At 41.5% G+C, this 22859-nt stretch overlaps 1 protein-coding gene across 3 annotated transcripts in view; it reads left to right on the top strand.

Annotated features, from left to right (window-relative positions):
• LIN28B (lin-28 homolog B) overlaps window positions 1–16216 on the top strand; it is a 101931-nt gene extending 85715 nt beyond the window's left edge. For all 3 annotated transcript variants that reach the window (XM_050893839.1, XM_050893840.1, XM_050893838.1), the window contains one exon: window positions 13225–16216. In XM_050893839.1, the coding sequence (XP_050749796.1) occupies window positions 13225–13594 (370 nt within the window). In that variant the 3' untranslated portion in view covers window positions 13595–16216. The remainder of the gene's footprint in view (window positions 1–13224) is intronic.
• The last annotated feature ends 6643 nt before the right edge of the window (window positions 16217–22859 follow it).

Genomic DNA, 22859 nt, shown 5'->3' with positions numbered 1-22859 from the left:
ACTTTTGCACCATGTAGAAAGTGTGTGTTTTCTGCATCTGATTCTCATTTTTGTGCTTCCTGCCAACGGGGAATGAAAAAGACCTGTGGAGGGTTTTTCCGCGTTTGTACAAAGTCCAATTAAGCTCTTGACAGCCCTCATTTTCCGTGTAATGTTTGGATTGTAGACATAAGTGAAATCACTTTTCACAACTTGTCTATGACTTTCACCCCAATAGCTGGACAGCAGTGAAATAGCCATAACAAAGATGACAATTTCAAAATCAGGTATTTTATGCATTGTCCAGGATGTGCTTGATTCCTGCTCTAGTTCAGTGAATGCCAATTAATTTGTGGCCTGATCACCGTACGGTTGTACTCTGTTGTACCATAACATTTTTTTTTTCCCCCTTGCTTTACCAGATATAATCCTGAGGGGCACAGACTCAGATCCTCAAAGCTATGAGGATCTTGCTCCCCTCTGAAGTCAGTGGGACTTAGGCATTTAAATACCCGTAAACATTTGATTATACACAACAGGGTCACACAAGCTGCCTGTGACAGAGAAAGAAGGTAATGCCACACTCTCCATCACCAGCTTCTGAACCTGGGAAGGATGAGACTTTTCGTGAGGGAAATCTGTGGGCTGTGCTTGAGGTCCAGAGTCCTGGGTGGGGGACACATTCTCCCTCCACTCTGTGGTTATTAGGAATTGGGTATTTCCAGGTATTTTGGATATTTAGAATTAGAAGGTTTGTAAGGAGGAGGGCCAAAGGGATCTTGATTTAGGAGCAAGGCTTTCTGGCCTTCCAGGTTTTCAAGAGTAAGGCTGGTTTAATAAACAATTGGTTTGTTCCTGGAAGTATCCAGGAATAGTGTAGGAAGTGTCAGACTTTCAAAGGTCTGGTCCCTTGTCTTCTATGGCTAAAACTGTTCAGGTATTACTATTTTCAACAACACAAAAGGTGTTGGGTTCCTAGATTTCATGTTTGTGTGCTGCCAAGAGCCTCAAAACCCAAATATACTTGCTGTCTGTGTCTGGTATCAGTTGGGGTTTCTACTGGACAGCCATCAACTCAGTGCTCTAGCTTACAGCTGAGCCCCGCAAAATTATCAGGTTGGCTCCTGAGCCCTCCTCTTCACCTGTATGGCCCAAGCCAGTGAGCACACTTTAACCTACACAAAAGGTCCCCGAGAGTTCACCACATACCTCACCCAGTGTGAAAGACATGTTTGGATGCAAGTCTTGCCTCTGTCAGGAGGTTGCTGTGATCTCCAGATGGTTGTTTCTCAGCCTTTTGAAGAAGGATTAGTAGACTGTAGGTAAGAGACAGGGGTTTCTCATCTTCACTCTCTGAGGAGCAGGGGTCACTGACCAGTTGCAGGAGGATTACACCCAGTGGTGGAAGCAGCACCATGAGGTGGGGGGGGAGACTGCGGCTGAAGAAGGCAGGCAGCGATGGAGGCTCTGGGCAGTACAGGGTGAAGAGTTCAGCTACAAAGCGTACGGCAGCTCCTAAGACTAGTGTTGTGGTTTTTACAATGGTGTGGTAATACAGATACCTAACACTGACACCCGATACAATTTGTTAGTGCACAGATTGAGGGTTGTGGCACCCGTATGCCACCCCTCAGGAGTAGCTGTGAGGAAGGGTTCACGCAAATGGAGGACGCGGACTGGGGAGTAGGGGTCCTGCTCCAGCCTGGTGCTGAGCAGCCAGGCTCCCTCCTTCTGCCTGCCAGCAAACTCCCTGCTCCCTCTACCCAGCAATGGGCATTTATCCAGAATGGAAGAAAAATAGATCCAGTTCTCTGTCTAGCTGTGAGTTCAAATCCACTGCCCCAGCTGGTTCAGCTGCAATATTTTAAGGTCTTGTGGGAGAAGGATACTCTCAATTTTTCCTGTGGAAGATCTATCACTGGAATAATTAACTGCTCAATGAATAGTAAGAGTTGTCTCCATAACCTCGTAGCGGTATGGCCAATAATCACTAAAACAGGAAGAAACTGGGTTTCAGTCAAGGCTAATGAAATCCTATGGATTCCTCTGGATTTGACAAGTTATATGTTCCATTTCTAGCGACTGCAGTATATCCCAGTCATCTTTCCATGTCTTCTAACCTGCCCCCAGACCCTGGGATCAGAGGAGAGCAGACAGGCCACCAGCATAACTGAGTATTCTTTTGTTTTGCCAGAAGTCAGGATTTGCACTCCAAAACAGAAGAACTCGTAACCATTCCCCCTACAGAAATTCAGTACCTGGCTGGCCTGTGCACACTTCGCATAAGTGGCTGCAGAGACATACATGCCTTCTTCCACCCCAACCAGAGGTCAGATTCATCACTAGCAGCTTCAGGGCTTGCATTAAAAATGTGTTGCCCTTTCTGCCTCCATGCGCTTCCAGTTTTAACGTACAGTTGTCCTGCCTTGTACAGTGAATGCTACTGATAACTGGAAGGTGGTTTGGTTTAGAGTATAGATGAATTGTTAAGGAACAGACACGATGCTGGCATTAATCACTCTTCTGGTTTGTGACCGCTTTCAAAATTGTAAATTCAGGCCTTCCATAATTGAAGTTGTGGCTTGGGTATGAATTTGTGATCAAAAGTACAGATAGCTGGTTGTGCTGTGCTCGGTGAGCATATCCATTGCATTTTTCTTTGGCCAGTGCACTCAGTGTCCAACTTATAATCTGCTGTCCCCTTGCATTGATCATGAGTGGAATGCCCTTATCTGAATTGTTCTTTGCTTTCAAACATTTTATTTAAGTCTAGGGTTCCTATTTTATCTAAATCTCCTGATGCGGAGTTCATCAGTCATGCCAGGAAAATTGATTCTTGGCCTATAAACATCCTTACTTTTGAAATCATTCATTCATTCTTTCTTAACGTGAAAGGCTGAGCATAAATGGGCGGAAGAATCAAACACATCACTCTTCTACCTTGGCTATAATTCTTTGGTTTTCTTTTTTCAACTTAGTGATTTATGCTGCGTTATGCTTTCAAGTGTTACATCAACACAGATTTACAGGTGGAACTGAGGGGCTTCAGCCTGCATTGCTGCGTTGCCTTGCAGCTTCTATCAGCCTGACCTCTGCAACCAGCCTTGGCTACTGCAATGTGACTTTTCAGTATTCATACACAGTGGGAAATTCTTTTCTCAGTTACAATATTAAAGTTAACAGAGAATAAGCTCAGTGAAGTCATCAAAATTGCTCTGGATTTACACCCATGTGACTGAGAGCAGAATTAAGACCATTAAGTTGCTCTGTTTCTGGGAAGATGCAATCTTTTAAAAAAGTTTTATTAACCTCATTGTTATCATTTTACTGGAGTGATATCACTTAATCCACATAATCACAACCAAGAGGGATAAAGTGATCTAGTTTACCACATACAGTGAAATGCTTTTGGTTATGTTTCATTATTTTTAACCATACACAGAATTAACAGAATTCAGAGAAAGAAGTATTAAACTCAAACCTGTGCGTGAGATTTGCCATCCTGAGGCCAAACTAAGAAAAAGGAAACACCAAATTTTGAATTAACAATGTTGTTTTTATGAAGTAACAAATGTGTTTTTTATTTTTATGTACACAATTATAGAGAGAATTAACAACAAAGATAAATCCAGTGGTGAGATAGGGCGGAATAATAGAAAATGGCATTATTTCACTTTTAATTCTCAGAGATCAGGCAGCGTGGGACAACAGAAATACCTGCCTCAGGTGGGAATTAAAAGCTTTAACGTACGAGGCTTAATCCTGTTGCAGCTGAAATCCTCTTTTCATGCTTTACTGTTGCTTCTGCATTTTGATGTGAAAAGTTTTGGTTTTTTTTTTTCTTTAAGATGTTGAAAGCCTCTTAAAAATGTGTTATAGAAAATGCTGAACACAACCATTTAGTAGTAATGTCTGTATAAGGAGCTAGTCCATTTTAGACAGCTTAAGATGGAAAAGTGAATTAGGAACTGACTGCTTTCTTTCTCAGTCAGTGCATCAGAGTGATACAGATTTCCCTTATCAGTCAAATGTGACCACAGAGCATCTGAATGGCTTAATTGTTCTTGCAGGTATTGAACATGTGAACTTATAGGTGCTATTTCAAGGAAAAGCAACCACCATGTTTGATGTCCTTTTGTTACACAGTGGGAAAGGAAGCCCTGCGTGTATTTCATGTGACACAACTTACTCTATCAATTCCATGAGCTCTGGAAGGAACCCCTATAGAGATAGCTGGCATGGCCTCCTCGTAGTGAGTGTGTCAGACAGTAACCATCCCCTTATTTCTGAAGAATGAACTGAAGATGTGAGTTGCTGGTCAAATCCTGCAATCCTTAATGCTTGTGAAGCCTATATTCATGCAAGTCATCTAATTCAGTGAATGTAATAGGAAAATCCATTTCAAGGCTGGGATCTATGTCAGTCCGTACTCCTGTCACCAGATATTTCTGAAACCTTGTGCATGATACCGATTTATAAGGGATACCTAAAGTCATATGACTCTAAACTGGTATTTGGGGAAGAATAGGTTATGAACTTCCAGAGCAGCCTTCCTCCTCCTCCTCCTCCTCCTCTTCCTCTACCACTACTTGCTTCAGTGCTCCAACTACTGCCAGGATGCCATTTGCTGTTTCCTGCTGTTGTGATGAGTTGGTGTTACTTGTGTTTGCTGCTAACATTAGTGATAAAATAAGGAACCAAATGGAAATGGCAATTTTTAACAACTAATTCCCAGTTACCTACTATCCTTTTATCTCATCTGTGGATTAGCTGATCAGTGGATGTAGAAACCCTGGAACCAGCTCTGCTGAGAGGCAGATAAGGTCAGGCGTGCCTCTTAGCTCATGAACAGCACCTCACTGACCCAGAAAGAGTTGAGCCGGTTTTATGCAGCGTGTACCCTTATCCACATGGCCAGGAGGCTCACACCACCTCTGTGAAGACTTCTGGTGTTACTGAACTATGCTTCTGTAAACAGGGGCACCGAGGAGTGGTTTCAAACTCAGCCCTACTTAGTTCTGGCCACCCCCACGCCTGCCCAGCGCTGCGCAACAGCTGACTTTGGCAACAGGCTGCAAATGTGGGCACACGCTGCAGTGATACCCAGACCAAACCTGTATGGCAGCCTTTCCACCGACATGAACTATGGAAAATACTTACTGTTTTTAAAAGTACTGCATACAGAACTGTTTTAATTTAAAATCCCTTTTCTTGTATTATTCCCACAGAAATTAAGGTTTACAAGGGAAATTTGTGGTTGAGAATATTTGTGTGTGGTTTTATAATGCAAAATGATTAACAGTAGTAGACTTACTTGAAATCATGGTATAACATTTCATGTTTGAAATGCATGATATATGACTGTTTAAAACATAACTTACTTAAACCGTCACTGATCTTGTATCTGCTTTATCTGGATGGGTTAAAGCCACTAAAATGTACACATTCTTTCCACGCTATATTGATACTATTGGAGCAAAACCATCTTTCATGTTATTTAGAAAAAAGACCTCGCTTTGTAAATTGTTATTTCAGGAGTTCTTAACTCTCAATATAAAGAAAACCCTTTTGTTGTAACAAACGAAAGTACATCCAAAGCATTCCTCCATGAGGATGCATTTCATAAGGATTTTTATGTGATTATGTGAAAAATAATTTTCCTCCATGCCTGTAAAGAGGGCTGAGTGGATAGCAGAGATAAGGTTTCATGGAAAGGAAGAAAGAATGGAAATGACATCGTCGAGGTTATTTTTTAAGAGCTGCTGTCTGCGTAGTCCTTTCCATTTTTGTGGAGAAAAAGACTGCATTTTGTGCATTTTGAACCACCTTTCTGTTTCAGTGTTGTTCTTAGTTCTCAAAAAAAAAAAAATCTACCTTCCAGTAAAATCGTACTAGCAGATTTTAAACAAATTCATTTCCTCACTAACTTAAGCTAAATTGTATCCCGACAGGCCTGATTCATCAGGCAAATGCCCCACGTTGTTTGTCAGCTTCTTTGTTGGGGGGTGAGGGGGAGGGGAAACCCAAGCAACAAAAGACCGTAACCTATTGATATTACTTCTGCGATACACCAGGGAAAATAGATTGATTTAGAACTAACCACAGAAAACTAGTCGATCTGATGAGTTTACAATTGAGCATTTTTATTTATTTATTTGTAACAAGAGTAAACATCGTCAATATTCAACCCTGTGTTATTGGAAGCCTTGCAGACAGTGGGTTTGTGTGAGCGTGCTGGGGCTATCTGTAAGATGAAAGAAGGCAAGCTTAAAAAAATGGAGGGACCTTGTTTTTCTCACAAAATTGAAAGTCTCCGATCTCTGGTACGTTATCATGTGTTGTAGGATTTGGAGGAGAAATAGATAGATGAGCATTTTTATTTTACTTCATCTTTATTTCTTTAGGAGGTTATCTTTTTTTTAGAAAATTATATTTCTGTTAATCTCAAAAAGCTAGTAAAGCACAGGAAATTTTCAAACTGAATTTTACTGAAGAACAACAGCCTGCAATTAACTTTCCCAGCATGTCGCCTCTGCACAGTGTTTTGCATGAACGAGGGGTTCAGGGTAGCAAGCACTCACAGGATCAGCACAAATCTAAATGTGGCCCCGATGTGCTGCTTTCTGAATTGATAATACCCCATTTTCCAACATACTTCACTAAAAATAATTAGTTTCAAAATTAAACAGATCCCCCCCCCCCCCCGCCCCCCATGGACTGATAAATGAGGGCGCTAGTGAAGTTTTCTGCCTTAGTGTGACCCTGCTTGCTGGACACACCATAAATGCTCTGATGAAGATGCTTAATGCTCCATTCTTTATTTAACAAGATAATTTCATTTGACCTTAAATGATTTTTTCAGTATTTTTTCAGTATTCAGTATTTTGAATACTAATACCTTATCAGAGTGTTTTCAGAGGTACCTGTATTCTCTTCTGCATTCAGCTACAGCTTAAGAATTAAAGGTTGATCAAAATGGCATAAAACCCAGCAATGTGCATGTGAGCAGAAACATTCCAGAAATTTCCCTGTTGGAGGGCAGGGGCAGAGTGTGTATGTTCAGTGCGTCTTGTGTATGTCTCGTTGACTCAGCAGCGGTTTTCATCCTTTAAAAACAAAAAGCTGGGCCACGTTTCTGCGTGTTAATTCCCTGCTGGGAGCGGGGCAGCTGCAGGGCATGCACTGCGGTGAGGCTCCCTCCTGCGCCCCATGACTTTTTAAAAAACACAGGCCGGCTTTATTTCTCCTGGGATTTAATGCTGCTTAAAAGGTTCGGGTGAGAGGAAGAAATCTCCCGAAACAATGCCTGCAAGGGAATCCGCTGGTAAAAGCGGTGGAGGAAGGAGTGAAATGCCAGAGGAGCTGGTGCCCAGTGCGGGGCTGCTGGCAGGCGCTGGCTGCTGCTCGGGGTGCGTGGGGGTCCCCCCCGCCTCCCGCTCCTCCCCTGCCATGCGCTACTGCTGCTCCTCCTGCTCCTGCAGCTTGTTGCCCTGGCAGCTGACCAAACTTTTTTATTTTCCAGGGACAGTTGCTGCCTGTGTTTAAGTTGCAGCGACTGCAGCCTCATATTTAGTTTCAGCATTTCTTGCTCTAAAAGGATGAGGTCTGAGTGCTATCCGTTTTAAAGCATACGGGTAATGCCCTGTTTCAAAAAATACTCAAACTGTTTTTTCACTTTTAAGTGTAGACTTTTCAGCAAGAAGGATTTTCGTATTATACCTGTATTAAGTGAAAGGGATTAGTCCTTTTATAATGCAGTAATATACAAGAGGTGCCCGTTTAGCAGCAGTCACCTGTGGTCCTGTCACTCTTTGGAGTGCTGCTGTGACAGATTTGATATCCAGGATTTGGTTACTGGAATATTTAAGTAATCCATTAAAATACACTTGTATTTATCTCAAAGACAATTTGAAATTAGCAGGTCCTCAACAGTCCAGAAGACACTTTCAGTCCAGTGGAGGTGTTGGAGGTGTTTCTCACTTGTCCCAGGTTGTGCCTGAGCAAGCACACGCCTCCCCGAGCTTTTCTAAGTGTTCACAGCCAGCAGCAAGAAGTGTCCCCTTGCACTGCCCCACGGCCTGATTTTCAAGACAAGTCACTGAAGCCCTTGAAGAGTAAAACATCTTAGTTTTGTCTAATATCCATATTTCTGTTAGATTACGGATAGTTTAACCTCCCTTTACAGCAAAATAGGCTGGTTCAAGTGATCTGCTGTGTGTTCTGTCTGCAAGAACTGGCCTTTCTTTAGGTATGTTGTGAAAGTAATTACTAAAAAAGACAGCACATTTAGGTGCCATTTTAAACATTTCCTTTATGCTTTAACTGCTTAGTTGGCATTCAGTGTATTGTAAAAACATCTCACTTGCACATGCTGTTAGAATACCATGCCATTTTTCAAAGCATTAACATTGCTAGATGGAGCATTGTTAGCCAAGATGCAGTTTCTTGTTGCCTGATAGCATTCAAAAGGAAAAACAAAAGAGGAGTTGGTGTAGGGAATATCCTGGTGAATTATTTTAGTCTTCCTCCGACTATAACCCCTTTCTTCCCTTTGCTATCCCTGTTAGATGTTAATCTCACCCCTTCCTCCCCCCAAGAAAAAGTCAATCATCAGGGTAATTTTAAAGCTTTTTCTTTCAACAGATAATACTGTGGAGCCACACAAATGATTCTCTACTTGTCATATATATTGGATTATCATCTAAATCATATTATAAAGCAGCATGAAGAAGAAAGCAGTTGTGCTTATCCTCCTTACTGCTTAGCTCAGTTGAGCTGTTATTGTGGCGAACGTATCTGCAACGCAGGGGTATTGTCATTTTGAAAGGGATAGGGCTAGGGTGTGCTTCCTAAGTAGGAGCTGACTGCTGGGGCAAGGAAAAAAGCTGAAAACTAGGGAGTATTTTATTTTGCATTTGCATTTGGTTGTGAAATTGAGTACTTCTGATTAATTTCAGTCATCAGCTTATTGCATTTGATACAACATAGTTTATGTTGGAATCTGTACGCTTTTTGTTTGTTCATGTTTCCTTCAATATGTATAGTTCTGTGCAATCACAAATCCATAGTGAAGGAGAACTTAGAAGTGTTTTTTAACCTTGCTCTATGCTCTCTTCTTTCTTTGTTAGTAGGTATTAATGTTATTGTTTTCTTGAGAATATTGAAATACAATGCTAGACAAGTTCCTCAAGGTGTTCCTTTATTAAAATGTTCATCTTTTTTCTATCAAAAAATCAGCCTTATTCACCTTCCTGTCAGTGCTGTAGCGAAGAAAGGATTCCCCATCAGGATAATTGCCATCTCTTTATTTACTCTGTTGCATTATTTTTGGAGCCTGAAGCTACCTAGTAAATCATGGGAGCCTACTGTGAGAAAGACAGTCCTATTTTAACAAATCCTTCTTGCTGTTGCTTTTTTGTAAGGGTTCCTTCTACTATAATTGTACTTTCAAGGGCTTTTTGTGGTTTATTCATCTCATGATTTTACATATAAACTTTTATGTTGTGTTTAAGCTAACATAATTTCCATGGTGCTTCTGAAGTGAAGAAATACTTGTTATGGTTATATACTAATCTAGAGTTTCTGAGAACATACTCAAATGGGAATTTGCTAATTTTCTTAGCAGGAGCCAGCTTGTATATTGTTCTGTATATTTATGTATGTAGAGATGTGGATGTATAAGCTTGTGTGTGCATATCGTATGCTATCAGGTTTCATTATGTTGTAACATAAGTATATACAGCAGAGAGAAGCAAAGAGTTGAAGCGTTTTGGACAAAAGGGTTAATATCATACCTTAACGCGCATGGATGATGCCATGTGGTATCATTTGTGAGCTCTGAGGTGGCTGACCATTTCCATTTTCGTGTAAATCCCTTGAGAGGGAAGGCATTTCAGAGCGGGGTGTGATCTCTTCTCCTGGTAAGAGTGATTGACAAGGAATTAATAAATAGTTAAAAGAACTGAATAAATACCACCCTCCTGTTTAAGTCCAGGCACACCCTGGCTGGCACATATATATTCTAATGCGACAGTTTAGCCAGATGCTTGAGTTGGTTGGTAACAAAAAACATTCCTGAAAAGCCAAATCATAGTTTAATCACAACTGCTTCTGGTAGAGTTTTCTTTTATGGTGACGTTTCAGCAGTGATTTGAATAAATGCAGGGAATTACAGTATTTTGCAAATAGGAAGTATTGATAAACATATATGCAAAAGGTGATGGAGGCCTCTTGAGTGGAAGCAGGGGCCCTGACAGCAGGTTCTTGGTCAATTGGTGAGGTGAAATGGTTCACTGAATTGGATAACACAGTGCATACCATAGTGACTGATTAAATTGATTTGTCCATTGCTACTGCCTACCCTGCTACTGAGGCCCTTTAACCTATTTTCATACTTAGCTCTTTTTTAACCGTTCTAAATACATGTGATATTAAGGGAAAGAAGCAAGTGCAAATGCATTCACAGCTATAAAATTCTGTATTCTGAATTAAGATAAAATGCACGATTTCCAGAATTTCTGCACACTCCCATGTTATACTGTATTATACTATACTTAGCCCAGGAACAAGTACACTGCTAGAAACCGATAAGATAATAATAAACATCATTCTTTAATATAACCTAAATTATAATAAATACCACATTTGTGAATTCTTAGATGTATTTATTGGAGGAGGAGAAAGTAAAACACTTAAGGGGTTTTGTTGTTGCTGTTCTTTTGTTTCTCTAATTGCAAGTTTTACTTCCTTATTATTTTATCCAGAAGGTGTTTAGAAAGCTTGTCGGGGAAACATAGCTGAATGCCAGTTAAGAAGACTGAATGCTACTGTTAAGTGGGGGTCACTAATGTGAAAATATCTGCAATGATTTGGGAAAAAGTAGTCGGGTATTGTTTAATAACTTACAACTTTTTTTAAATTATAGGGGAAAAAAGCTTGATGTTTTGGTCTTAGATCAGGATGTTTGTATTTTACAACATATTTAGTATGTCCTTTCCCTTCCTATGCTACGGAAATCAATACTAAATGACAGTGGGGCTTGTACATATTATTTTCTTCTTGATTCAAAGGAAGCTTTATATTCTGTGTCTCTCCATGGGTTATTCTGTAGTATATGCAGACAGACTAGTGTAAGCGTAGTCTTCAAATTCCACTGAAAAGTCACATAAAACTTCAGTGCAGTGGTGACATAAAAATGGAACCAGTTCACATAAACTGTGTTACTGCAGTTGTCACAGAAGTGCAGAGTTCACTATAATGGGTTTGGTTTCTTGTTTCTTATTAATTTTTAGGGATGATATGACAATTTAATTACAATGTTTTCTGAAAGGATAATGAAGTTCTGTTCATCATTTAACATCTCTAAATTATAGGTCAGTCTTGTAGGACATGACAGCATGCCATGGACAACTTATGCTGTTTTTTATTCGTCTGTTAAAATAAAGATATGGTTTATATCTTGCTAATAGCACAGAAGAGATATGAAGAGGGAGGTGCTGAGGGATTGTTTCTTGGAGTGGATTTGCAAATGTTAACAGCCATTTTGTAATCTTTTTAAAAATTAGGCAGGTTTTATCAATAGCGTTTCTTTGGAAGGTAAAGTAAATTCTGTAAGTGAGGCTGCAGCTGTACATACAGCTTTGCATGGACTAAACTTCTTGGTTCTGTATAGACTAGTAGTGACCACTAAATACTAGCTGAAACAGTGCCTTGTTACTTTCCAGGAATCTGAAAATTTAAAGTATTTTGATGTGAGCTCGAGCCAGAACGTTGCACTATTTTCTACATATAGTTAGTTATAGTTACAGTCTTTTTTAATCCTTCAGTTGACTCCACCAGGCCTAAGTATTTGTGCAGTTGTTTTTTAAATTAGTTGATGGTTAAGGGAAAGCAAAAAAATTTACTGTATAGTTCTCTCCAGTAGCATGTTAGATTATAATAAATTAAATGTCTATGCCTTCAGTGCAAGTTTTATCAAACAAAGAAACAGAAACCATAGAAAAATAGCCAAAATAGAAAGCTCAGTGGTGAACATGACCAGCATAGGGTCACCATGCCAAAGGCATATAATTATTTCTTTGTATCATGTGTTAGAATAATGCAATCCAAGGACTGGCATTCCAGGCGCGTGTTACAAAGCGAGAGGATTCAGTAAGGAATTGCTGGAGATTTCTTCAGGACTACCCTGGCTAACAAGGTTAATAGAAGAGCATTTGTGGGTTTTAGCTATTTTTGAGAACTGGGGAGGAGGCCTTGCCTGTGTGGCGTGGAGGAGGCACTCTGTGCCCCTCGGCTCCTGGGCGGCTATTGAAGATGGCACCCCAGGTCACGACCGCTTGCACGCGGCTTGGGAATTTCAAGAGAAAACAAACAAACCCTGTTTTATGATTCTTGCCGGGGCTTTATTTATTTTCTTTTGAATCAAAACCATAAATGCCATTACAAACCCTCTGCAACACAAACACTGTAAAAGTTTGGTCCAGACCCTTGCCTTGTCGTGGCTTGGCTGAGCCGAGGAGGCAAGGTGTGGGGCCCTGGGCGAGAGCCTGGCTAGTGACAGGGCACCACGTCCCTTCTCCACGTTTGGGTTTCCTGGCTGAAAGCAGCGTGTCCATTAGGACACGGTTATGTCTGAGGCTGAGTATCTCCTCTCTGCACGTTTCTTTATGGCCCCGACCCGGCGACGGGTGCACGCAGCGTGAAGCCACCTCAGGGTGAAACCGCCTCAGGGTGAGGCGGCCGGCGCTGGTGACTGCCTTGCCTGCTCTCCTCGCCCCACTTTGCGATGTTCGTCCTGTCAGGCGTTGAAACACTAGTACTCGCGGGCGTTTAATGCTATAAATACCTGGGTAAACAGAGACGTTGGCGGCGGCGGCGGGATGCTTGAATATTTGGTGCCCTCTAGTGCCGAGTGCCAGGGCCCTTCCTGGGAGGCGGCGGCCGCGCCCCGGCGACGGCCCTGTGGGGAGAGCTGAGCCGGCAGGCTGGGATCCCCGGTAAAAGGTTCCCGGTCCCAAGCACAAGGTGTTTTTTGACACCGGTGCGACAAAGTGGCACCTTCTAAGTAAGTGACTTAAAAAGCAAAACTCAAATGTAGCTCAGCCGGTGGCAGTGGGATATCGGTGCAGGAGCCCCCGCTGTGTCACCAGCAGACCTTGTACCACGCTCATGGTGAGCTTACCTGACATAGAAAATCTTACCGTTTGACGCTGCATTTTATAACTAGCTGTCTCTCTTTGGTTTTAGATGCTACAACTGTGGTGGTCTCGACCACCACGCTAAAGAATGTAGTCTACCTCCGCAGCCAAAGAAGTGCCATTACTGTCAGAGCATCATGCACATGGTGGCTAACTGCCCCCATAAAACTGTCTCGCAGCAGCCCACTACTTCTCAGGGAAGACACGAAGCTGAATCGCAGCCTTCCACTTCTGCTTTCCTGAGAGAAGGGGGAGGAACGCACGGCTACTCGTCTCCATCGTACTCTCAGGAGGGCAGGTCGGAGACCTCGGAGCGCTCGGGCAGGTCACCACAGGAAGCTTCGTCGAGTAAGTTGTCTGCGTCGCCCGAAGAACCGAGCAGAAAGGGGCCTTCTGTTCAGAAAAGGAAAAAAACCTAAAGCATTTGTCATAACTTTCCATTTTCTTTATCCTCTTGGGATGTCTACCTCATGCAAGTACAGGGGAAATAATTTCATTATCAGTAGCTGACCTGGAATTTTAACTACTGTTGAGGAACTGTGAATTTTTTTTCTTTAGTAGACAAATCACTCCAAGCAAAATACATTTGAGCAGGGTGCATTACATTTTACCTTCTCTGTGTGTGTGTATGAGTGTGCACGCGCGTGTGTGTATGTGTGCATATCTATAAATATATATTTTTTCTATCAGACCACTCTCCAGCTCCCACGAGACATTACTGTGAAGCAATAGGCACAGTATCCACAAAAGTTCCTGAAATCATTCCTAGAACCTGTTTCCAAACATGTTCAAAAAACAAACAAGAAAACCCAAGAAATCTCACTCAGAAACAAACCAAACCTGATAAACCACACACAGAACTGAGATCAAGACTGTTACTTCTCTTGTGAACCAAAGGATACTTTCATATTTTAAAGCTGCCATATGGTACTAAAGATACTAAGACATCCCCCATACCATCAATTTGAGTTATTTTCTTTCTCATCTCCACAAAGTATCAAAACCCCTCCCCTCCCCGTGCCCGTGCAGGGCAGCATCATGACTCAACACAGCTCTCATCATTGCCACCATCCTTTGTTGGTGAGGAGTTTAAAGCTCCAGAAAAGACAATGAATGTGTAGTTTCTGTGCTGGTTTCTCAAAACGTTTTGTTAAATTAATATGGTTGTAACTGTAATTTAGATGACTGTTGTGTAGGGGAGAATGTATAAGCTGTTACCCAACAGACCCTTTTGAGTGATATCAGAATGCCATCCTGTTTAACCCTTTGTCTTCTGTGAACGTTTAGGGGACCTTGGTGGTAGTAGTAGCAGCAGCAGCAGCAACTTCTCTTGGTCCCAAGTAGTGCCCCTCAATTTGAAGGGACTTCCCCCTTGTTTTCTGTTGAAATGCTGTGGAGAGAACTCCCTAGGGATTTTTTTTGTGCTTGTCTGTTTTGGTTTTAAAGAAAATGAAATGCAAAGCTAATGAGATCCTGGGATAAATAAATCGTTTCTTAAGAATAAAGGTAGGTGGGTACTTGGGGTTGCTCAGCCAGCCTCCGTTGCTGATGATACAGCATGTGTACAGTCAAGAAGGACAGGTGTCTGCTGCAGACAAGCCTGAGGGAAGGGACCTGCAAATTTGCCAGAAGCCCTGGGCGTCATCTGCTTCTTGTGAACGGGAGACTGTTGCTGACCAGCCTCGGTCCAGAGTGCGCTGGGACCACACACTTCTGCATTAAAGAGGAGAAAGATTGGTGGCCTCAGAGTGAGACTCCCTGGGCTGCAGCCCTTGCTCGGGGTTAATAGAGTTGGAGCCTATCAAAACTTCAAGTCGCTTTCCATTTGTAACTTCTGAATTACCAAGTCATACGTAAGATAACATACTTTGACAAATCCCATTGCGGATGTAAGTTAATTAGAGAAACCTGTATAATCCTTAACATTGGCAATAAACACAGGCTGTTAAAGCTTGAAAGAGTCGGGTAGGTTTAAGCTCGGATAATCAAACTGAAGAAACAGCCTGCATGAAAGGCTACAGCGAGCCAAAGTCCTACCCGTGGTAACTCTTTCGCAGCCGATGATAGTTACAACAGGTATGCCGCTGGCTCATTACGTGGCCTTCCCCTTCCCACTTGTCCTGCCAGATGAGACTTTTACTGTTGCTGCTGCTGCTGCTTCAGTAAACAGGTAGTAATCAAACGCCTCAGTGAAGGGCACAATTTCAAGAAAATTATTTTGTGTGAATTCCTTGCCAGTGTTTGTGAGAATCTCGATGGTTTATACTGAAGTTCTCAGTATGCTAATGCAAAGCTTACCTTTGACGATATTGAATGTGATATATCTATAGAGAAGAACTTCCTTGCCTTACGTAAGGATAGTAAACTTATTTAAATTATGTAGACAAATCAAAGTGGCATTGCTTAACCTTCTAGCCGGTGTAAAAACCAGGTTAAACAGCAAAGATGCAAAACTTAGGTCACTTTGAAAATTTAAACCAAAGTTCCTTATAGAAATAGGCAATTGTGGATTTGAAAACTGGTCATTCCCTGTTTATATGTAAGAAGTTCAGAGCTGAGATAAGGAAATATTTTCAACATGCAGATTTTTATTGGTGCTGTTTGAAATCACTGTGCGCACCAAAGTCAGACTGAACTGCTAAGAGCACATACCATACCCTATCTTATTGTTGAAAGCTTAAGGTTTTATTTTTATATATTAGAATGTTATCACTATTACATAACATACTCAGGACAAAGAACTTTGCTCAGGGAATATACCATGTAATGTTTTTTTCTTTACAGAATAGTCTACAGACCTGCTTACTCGGAACAAACCAAATAGTCTTAGGCCTTTTTATCTCTATATAAGTATTATGTACTGATATTAGTAACTACCTCTGAGTTGACATAGACCTACATTTCTGATAATCAGAGCTCAGCATTTTGTATTATAAGTTCCTGTGAAATGATAAAGTGGTATTCCGTACTGGTTGCTTATGTGAGCATTTGTGTCTTTACATTCACAGGGTCTGAGTTTTCAGAGATGCTGGGCAACCACAGCTCCCACTGACTTCCAGTCGGAGTTACTGGTGCTTAGCTTTTCTAGGAGGGGAGGGATGGGGGACGGGGGGGGTGGAGGGGGAAGAATAAAAACACAAAAGCATCAAGCCCACTTTGTTTACATGGGTGACAATAAAATTATTATTCTGTTTACAGCAAAAGGCTACCTCATATTTACTGCATAAACACACCTTTGTGCTGCTCTAGCCTTAAAGGTGGCTGTTGATCTATGGTACATACTTTTTATCTGTACTAAATATGTAACTGATAGTTCACCACTGCATACATTATGGCAAATACTTGTTTAAGATGAAGCATCCATTTGAAATTATGAGACGTTTCCAAACATTTCTTTGAAAGTTTTTATTTTTCTGTCTAAAGGATTATGGGCACTGTTCACAAAAATAAATGCATCTCCAGAAGAGACAAAAATGTGCATGCCTAAGTTAAACATATAGCAGCACAAGCTGTGGCAGGTAACTACTTAGCACTGGGCTGCAGTAGAAAAAAATCTAGTTACACTCCTTCAATAGGCTGCTCCAAATAAGCAAAGAACCCTTTAAAGGAGGAGGCACAGACTGAGTTTGGGATTCTTCCTTCATGTCTAAGGACAAAATTAATATTCTGTAGCATTGGCTCAGCCTAGATATCCCCTATTCACCAGCCTGTCCTTGCCAGAATGCTTCACAATAAAACTCGTTTGAGTAGAAATAGTTCAAATACCTGCTCAGAGAGATGGATTTTTCTCCTAACAATAGTGGAGATAAGGTTAAACCTGGAACAAGAACATCTCTCCCTCCCATTCCCCCACCCCAAAATACTCAATTTGATTTAATCATAAGGGACATTGTGAGGTATTTTTTACTCTTCCCCAAGGAGAGGTCATGGTGTTTATTTACACGCTACAAAAGTTAGGCCATGAGGAAGACTTGTATTTGGAGGAAGAGCCAAATAACTTTTTGCTGCAGTTGATGGTAAATCTGATGTTGTAATACCATTTGCAATATGTTGCTTTCAGCCAGCTTTCAGGGAGTGCCAAACACCACATTTGGATTCTACCTCTTCCCTTTGCAGGCCACCTTTTTTAGCCCAGTTTTAGTCTGCACCAGTGTTATCCTGGAGTTCCTGCTTAGTCGTACTTAGTTTTGTGAATAGAGCCCCATAAAAAGTGTTTATAGATCTTGTAACATTCTTTGTAAGAAGAATTATAAAAGAACATGGGAAATCTCATCGAGTCTTAAATTTAATTTAATTAATTTATCTGTAAGAAATGTTTATCATAAAAAATATATATGTATTCCCCTGTGCTAGATATAAAAGTAATTGGGAAGATATGTACATGTGCAGATGCACTGATTTTAATTTTCTAGAAGTCTTAATGAGATTTGAGTATTGTTTTAGAAACAAGCAGAGCCTTGTTAAATGCATCGATCTTACTTTGCTTAGTATATCAACAGCCTCTTCTTTAAGATCCGTTGGTTGTGTTACCCCTGTTACAACTGTTGACTGATAACAAGAGGTTGATCTATGAACACACACTTCTTTTTTTATACTAAACCGGAGCTGTATATTAGCAGCTTTGGCAGTGTTTTTATGAGAACGTTGAAAAGTACCAAGGTATTTGCTACCATTGTCATGGAACCAAATGTAAGAGCAACCATCTTTACAAAGGATAATGGTTTTGACTACCTCTTGGATTACTAAGTTAAGCAACAACTGGCTGACAAACATCACCAGACTGGCTTAAACTAGTATGTGTTGGTTGTGGTAATAATAACAATAACCATACTAGAGACCAAAGTGAACACTGATTTCTATATGTCTTTAATACTGTGTCTTATCTAGTGTTTCTAAATTATCTTCTGTAGTATAGATTACCTCATTGTCCATTTTGACTTGTATGTTGTTTACAAGGTGAAATAAAAGAAAAATCACTTGAATTTTATGTTTTAAGAAAAAGACAGTGAGTTGAAGTTTTGAAGGTCATTTCACCTGTTTACTGTCTTGAGGGACTAAAGCACTGATTGCCTTTCTACATATCATGTATTTTATATTCTCATTTCATGCCTAATGTCTTTTTTTCCTGTCAGTCATGGATATTGTGAGGTTTAAAAGAATTACTTGATTAAAAATAAAACATATAACGTTGGCATTTACAGCGAGCCTTTGAGATTTTCTTTATTTGCATGATAAAAAAGCACCACACAGTCACTGGGCAGACTTTTCATATGCACCTATGTTCACTAAGTTTTAGGATATTATCTTCAGAAAAGATAATTTTAGTTACATAAGCTGTTGTTGAGGGGAGGGAGAAATAAATTATTAATGCATACTTGGATCATACTAGCAATGCTGCAGAAGTTGCACCCCAAACCCTGTTCAGCTATGGAAATTAAACTACAAGATGATAGCTTTTGGTACTTACTCTCTGTGAGAATACACTGGTCATTAAAGTTCTCAGACATTTGGATTATTCTCTGGGATGAAAAGCTTTTGGTATTTAAGTCACATCCTATCTTTATTACTTCTGTAATCTGTAAGATTGTACATACCTATTACATGCTAATTTAAAATTATTTGAAGAGTCGTTTCTTTTTTAGAAATGAAAGTGCTGTCATCTACCATTACCTGGAAATTCTATCTCTAAATTACATAAAATGTATTAATGAATTGGATAGCCTTAGCTCATCATTCTGTATTAAAATATTTGAGGGCTTGTATGTGCTAGCTCCAGTGCCTCTGTTTCAATACAGGGCTCTACATACACGTGATTAATAGCAAAATTTAACAATCTACTAAATAGAAAAGGGTTTTTGTCTGTTTGTACAGACATCTGCATGAAGGGTTACCATCTACTCACTCCATCATCTGCTCTTCTAGTCACAGAAAACTTCATTTACTTCCCCCCCACCCCTCTAATCCATGGCCTCAGAGAAGAGCGAGCTACGAACATGTGTCCCATCACATCCAGTCCTGTCCCCACTGCACTCCAACCTGTAGCCAAATGGTTTCATCACTTTCCTGGAAAGGGGAAGAGGCAACTCTGAGTCCCCTTGGCTGAGATCTCCCACGTGTCCCACTTTTTGGGTCAGTCATGAGGAGCAAGGCTTTCTTTAAAACATCTTACGAGTGTGTTCTTTGAAGAGCACAGTTCACGCTGGGTTGTTACACATGCTCCTTGCCTGCCTGACCCCAGTGTTTTGGGGAATGGGAGGGGGCACCTTGGGCACGCCACCGTCTAACTTCTGCACCACCCCGCAAGATGACACAGGCAGGAGCAAGCCATCTTGGGGAGCTGTGAGCAGCTCTGGACACGCACAGATGTAAAGCCCTTGGAACAAGTAACATGGCGAAACCTCTGCTCCAGCAGTCCCTAATGGTAGCTGAAACCAAAGCGCCTGGAAGAGCAGCGACACCTGATTCTTCCCATCTAGTCTCTATGTGCACACCTCCCTCCCAGAGCATCTAGAAGTCAGTGGTCTTCATCCTTTCAGCAGCTCCCCCAGACAGTTACGAACTATTATCTTCATGCTAAAGGCAGGAAGTCATGTCTTGTGCACTAGGCAAAGACAGATCATCAGGAGTGCCTAAATCCACGCTGCAAGCCAAGACCCGCCCCCCGACCTTGCAGAGAAGAGGTAACTGCCACGTGACATTAACAACAATGTCGATTCATGCCAACGAGAAGAAATTCTTGGGTTGAAGCTTCCGAATTAGTCAACAGAGTAACATCAAAATCACAGCAGCCCTTTGAAATAATTATAAAAGCAGCATGTTTATTTGCTTCCCTGTTCTGTAGGCCTTAGGACGCATGCTTCCAAGCTATTTCCAGCCTTTCTGTAACCCTAAATGCCGAAACAATTTTAGCCTTTTTTGAAAGAACTGTATTTTTCCTGCAATCTGTTGGGACTGGGAGCTGTAGCCAGTCATTTCAAAATTATTCTTACAATTCATGAAAGGCTCCGTACCTATCTCCTTCCCTCCACACCAGTCGTCTTTTCCCTGATAATAAAAATATCCCAGATGCAAGTAATTTCATGTACTTTCAAGTTGCTTACATACTTAACACTCTCCTTTCCTGTATACTTGCACAGGAAGAAACTCTGTTGTGGAGGAGGGAGTTCATTCTGTGAATGTCCTCCTTGTGTTTATTAGTATCATTTAGGTGATGGCCTGATTAATTAAAGACCTTTTCAGCAAAGCGCTCTGCTGTGCCTGGTGGCATCTGCTGCCTGCAATGCTGTTGACCTCCAGGACGACCGGTGCCCTCGAGAGCAGGTTACTCTGCACCCATTTTTTTTGTTGTTTTTGCAAGCGTTGCCCACTGCATGATTGCAGAGCAGTTGCCATCGAGCCCAGGGCACGTTTTCAGGCTGCTGATGCTCAGTTAACATGCAGCTGGTCGATTTTTGTTTCCTGGCTGTTCAATATTTGGCCCCGGGCGTTACTTGCTGCGCAGCACTTAGCCTAGATATTCAGGGCTGGAGCAGCCAAACAGTTCATAAACCAACACAGATAAACTGGTGTCATTACTCCCATTTTACCAGCCAGGAGAACGTGAACTAGGCAGAAAGAGTAACGAGTACTGAGCTTAGGTATCCATTCAGCTTTAGATGCTTACAACCTGTTTTTTTTCCAAATAATCCAAAATTCAAGGCCAGAAAGTATCAGTTGTTTGTCTAGTTTGACCTGCTGCATGATACAGGCTATTAAATTCAGGGCAGTTACTATTGTACTGAATTTTAGCACTCAGCTTTAACTGGAGCCTTGTTTGCTTGGCTGCTTTAAGCATGTTTTCCAGTTGGGCTTCAGATCAGGCCTGAATGCTCGTGAGAAAAAAGAGATGCTCTGCTCCGTGACAGCTTGTTTTAATCACCTGCTGCTAACAAGTAGTGCCTCATTTCCAGTTCCTCTGGCCTCAACTTCCAGCTCTTTGTCTTTGTTCACTAGAGTAAAAAGTCCTTTTGTGCACCAGTAAGAAAATGCAAAACTTTTTTTTTCTTTTTTAAAATGATAGACAAGACCTAATTTTTTTTTAATGAGGAGTTACCTCCTCCTTTATTGTCATTTTGAGAAACTTGCTACTCTCCTCCTCCAGCGCCCTTCAGCTTTGATACTGGAGTAGTGTATCCAGCTCTGGCTTTAAAACCAGCCTCCTGTCTTTAGTCACGCAGGCTATGGTTCAAAGGCTGTGTTACCCAAAGCAGACACTAGCCAAACAACGTCATCCTACTAGCCATGGCGATATGGCATTTACTGGGCCACTACTGGAAGCTGAACACTGCTTTCCTCCCTTCAGGAGAAAGGCAAAAAGCCTGGGCCAGAAGTACATGGACGTTTCCAGCAGCGGAGATAATTAACCAGCAGAACAATCCCCCCGCAAGGCATGGGGCAGATCGAGTTGGACTGCGATTTCTTTCCTTTGACGTCTTCAAGAGTAAATGTCTAGAAATGGTTTGTAGCTGGAAAAGAATTCATGGACTCATCTTGGCCATTGCTGAGTAAATCTGTTACTGGCAGTACTACACGAAAGTCAGGGTTTTTCAGTCATTCTGGCTTACTAGACAGATTTGTATGGCAGGTGGTTGCACTGCCACACTCTTGGTCTTCAGTATTCTAGAAAACTATTTCTTTCGTCTGCTTTGCCTTTTAGAAATATGCTGAATTATCATGCCCTAGGTTCTTTAAAGCAATTAGCTAACACCACCACCACAAAACCAAACATAACAAAATAAAAAGCCGTTTGATTAGAACATAGAAAATATTTGAGGCAATCAGACTAACTAGACATTTTGGGAAATACTGGTGGAAAGTTACTGGAGTAACTTAAAATAAGTTAAATTCGGAAGTATTTTGGAAGCTGCCTATGAAAGAAAGCAGAAATGCTCATTCTCCCCCAAGGCAGCACAGCAAGGGCAGGGGCTCGAAGCGCAGCAAGTTCCTTTCCATCCAGCACCGATTTCTTTCATTTCTCCTTGACCTATGCTGACAGCTGTGACAAAAAAGTCACAGTCAAGCCTGCTGAACCATAACTTCTGTGGAGTTTGAAGCCTGAGAATTTCTGAAAAGCAGTTGTCTGGCACAAAGCTGGGCAGAGAGGAGCAGAGGCTCCCCTCACAGAGACCCTCTGCTTGGCAGCCGCAGCGTGGGAGGGTAAAGGGGGCAGGCGCAAGTGCCAGCCCAGCATTCCCCGAGCCCTAGGATCCATTTCTGTGTTAGCAAAAGCCAAGAGGAATTAAAGCAAAAGAACTGCAGGAACAGGCATATGGTTCCAGCACCAGGTGATTTAAAAAAAAAGAAAGAAAAAAAAAAAAGAGGGTAAGGTTTTTCTAGCCCTTCCGACCAAAGAATCTGGAAAAAATAGGATTACTGGTAGCTCCTGGAGTTTAGGGACAGCCTATGAGGGGGTTTCAAGGAGCAGCCATAGGCTCAGCTCCCCTTCCACCCGTTGCGGTAATGCTCCATTTCCAGACCAGGGATTGGGGTTGCTTCTCCCAATGACTCATGAAGAAGTGATGGCCCTGAATTGACCCCTATGCTAAAAGCTACAGCCTTGTTCCCCTGAAGTCATTTTAGCTGAGCTTTTAGTCATTCTCAGCCGACACCAGAGAGTGCCATTAGCCATATTAGCATATTTGGATG

The sequence above is a fragment of the Gymnogyps californianus genome, chromosome 3, assembly GCF_018139145.2.
Source record: "Gymnogyps californianus isolate 813 chromosome 3, ASM1813914v2, whole genome shotgun sequence".
Classification (NCBI taxonomy): Eukaryota; Metazoa; Chordata; class Aves; order Accipitriformes; family Cathartidae; genus Gymnogyps; species Gymnogyps californianus.
Note: the sequence above shows the minus strand (reverse complement) of the source record. Positions and strands in the feature narration are given on the sequence as shown.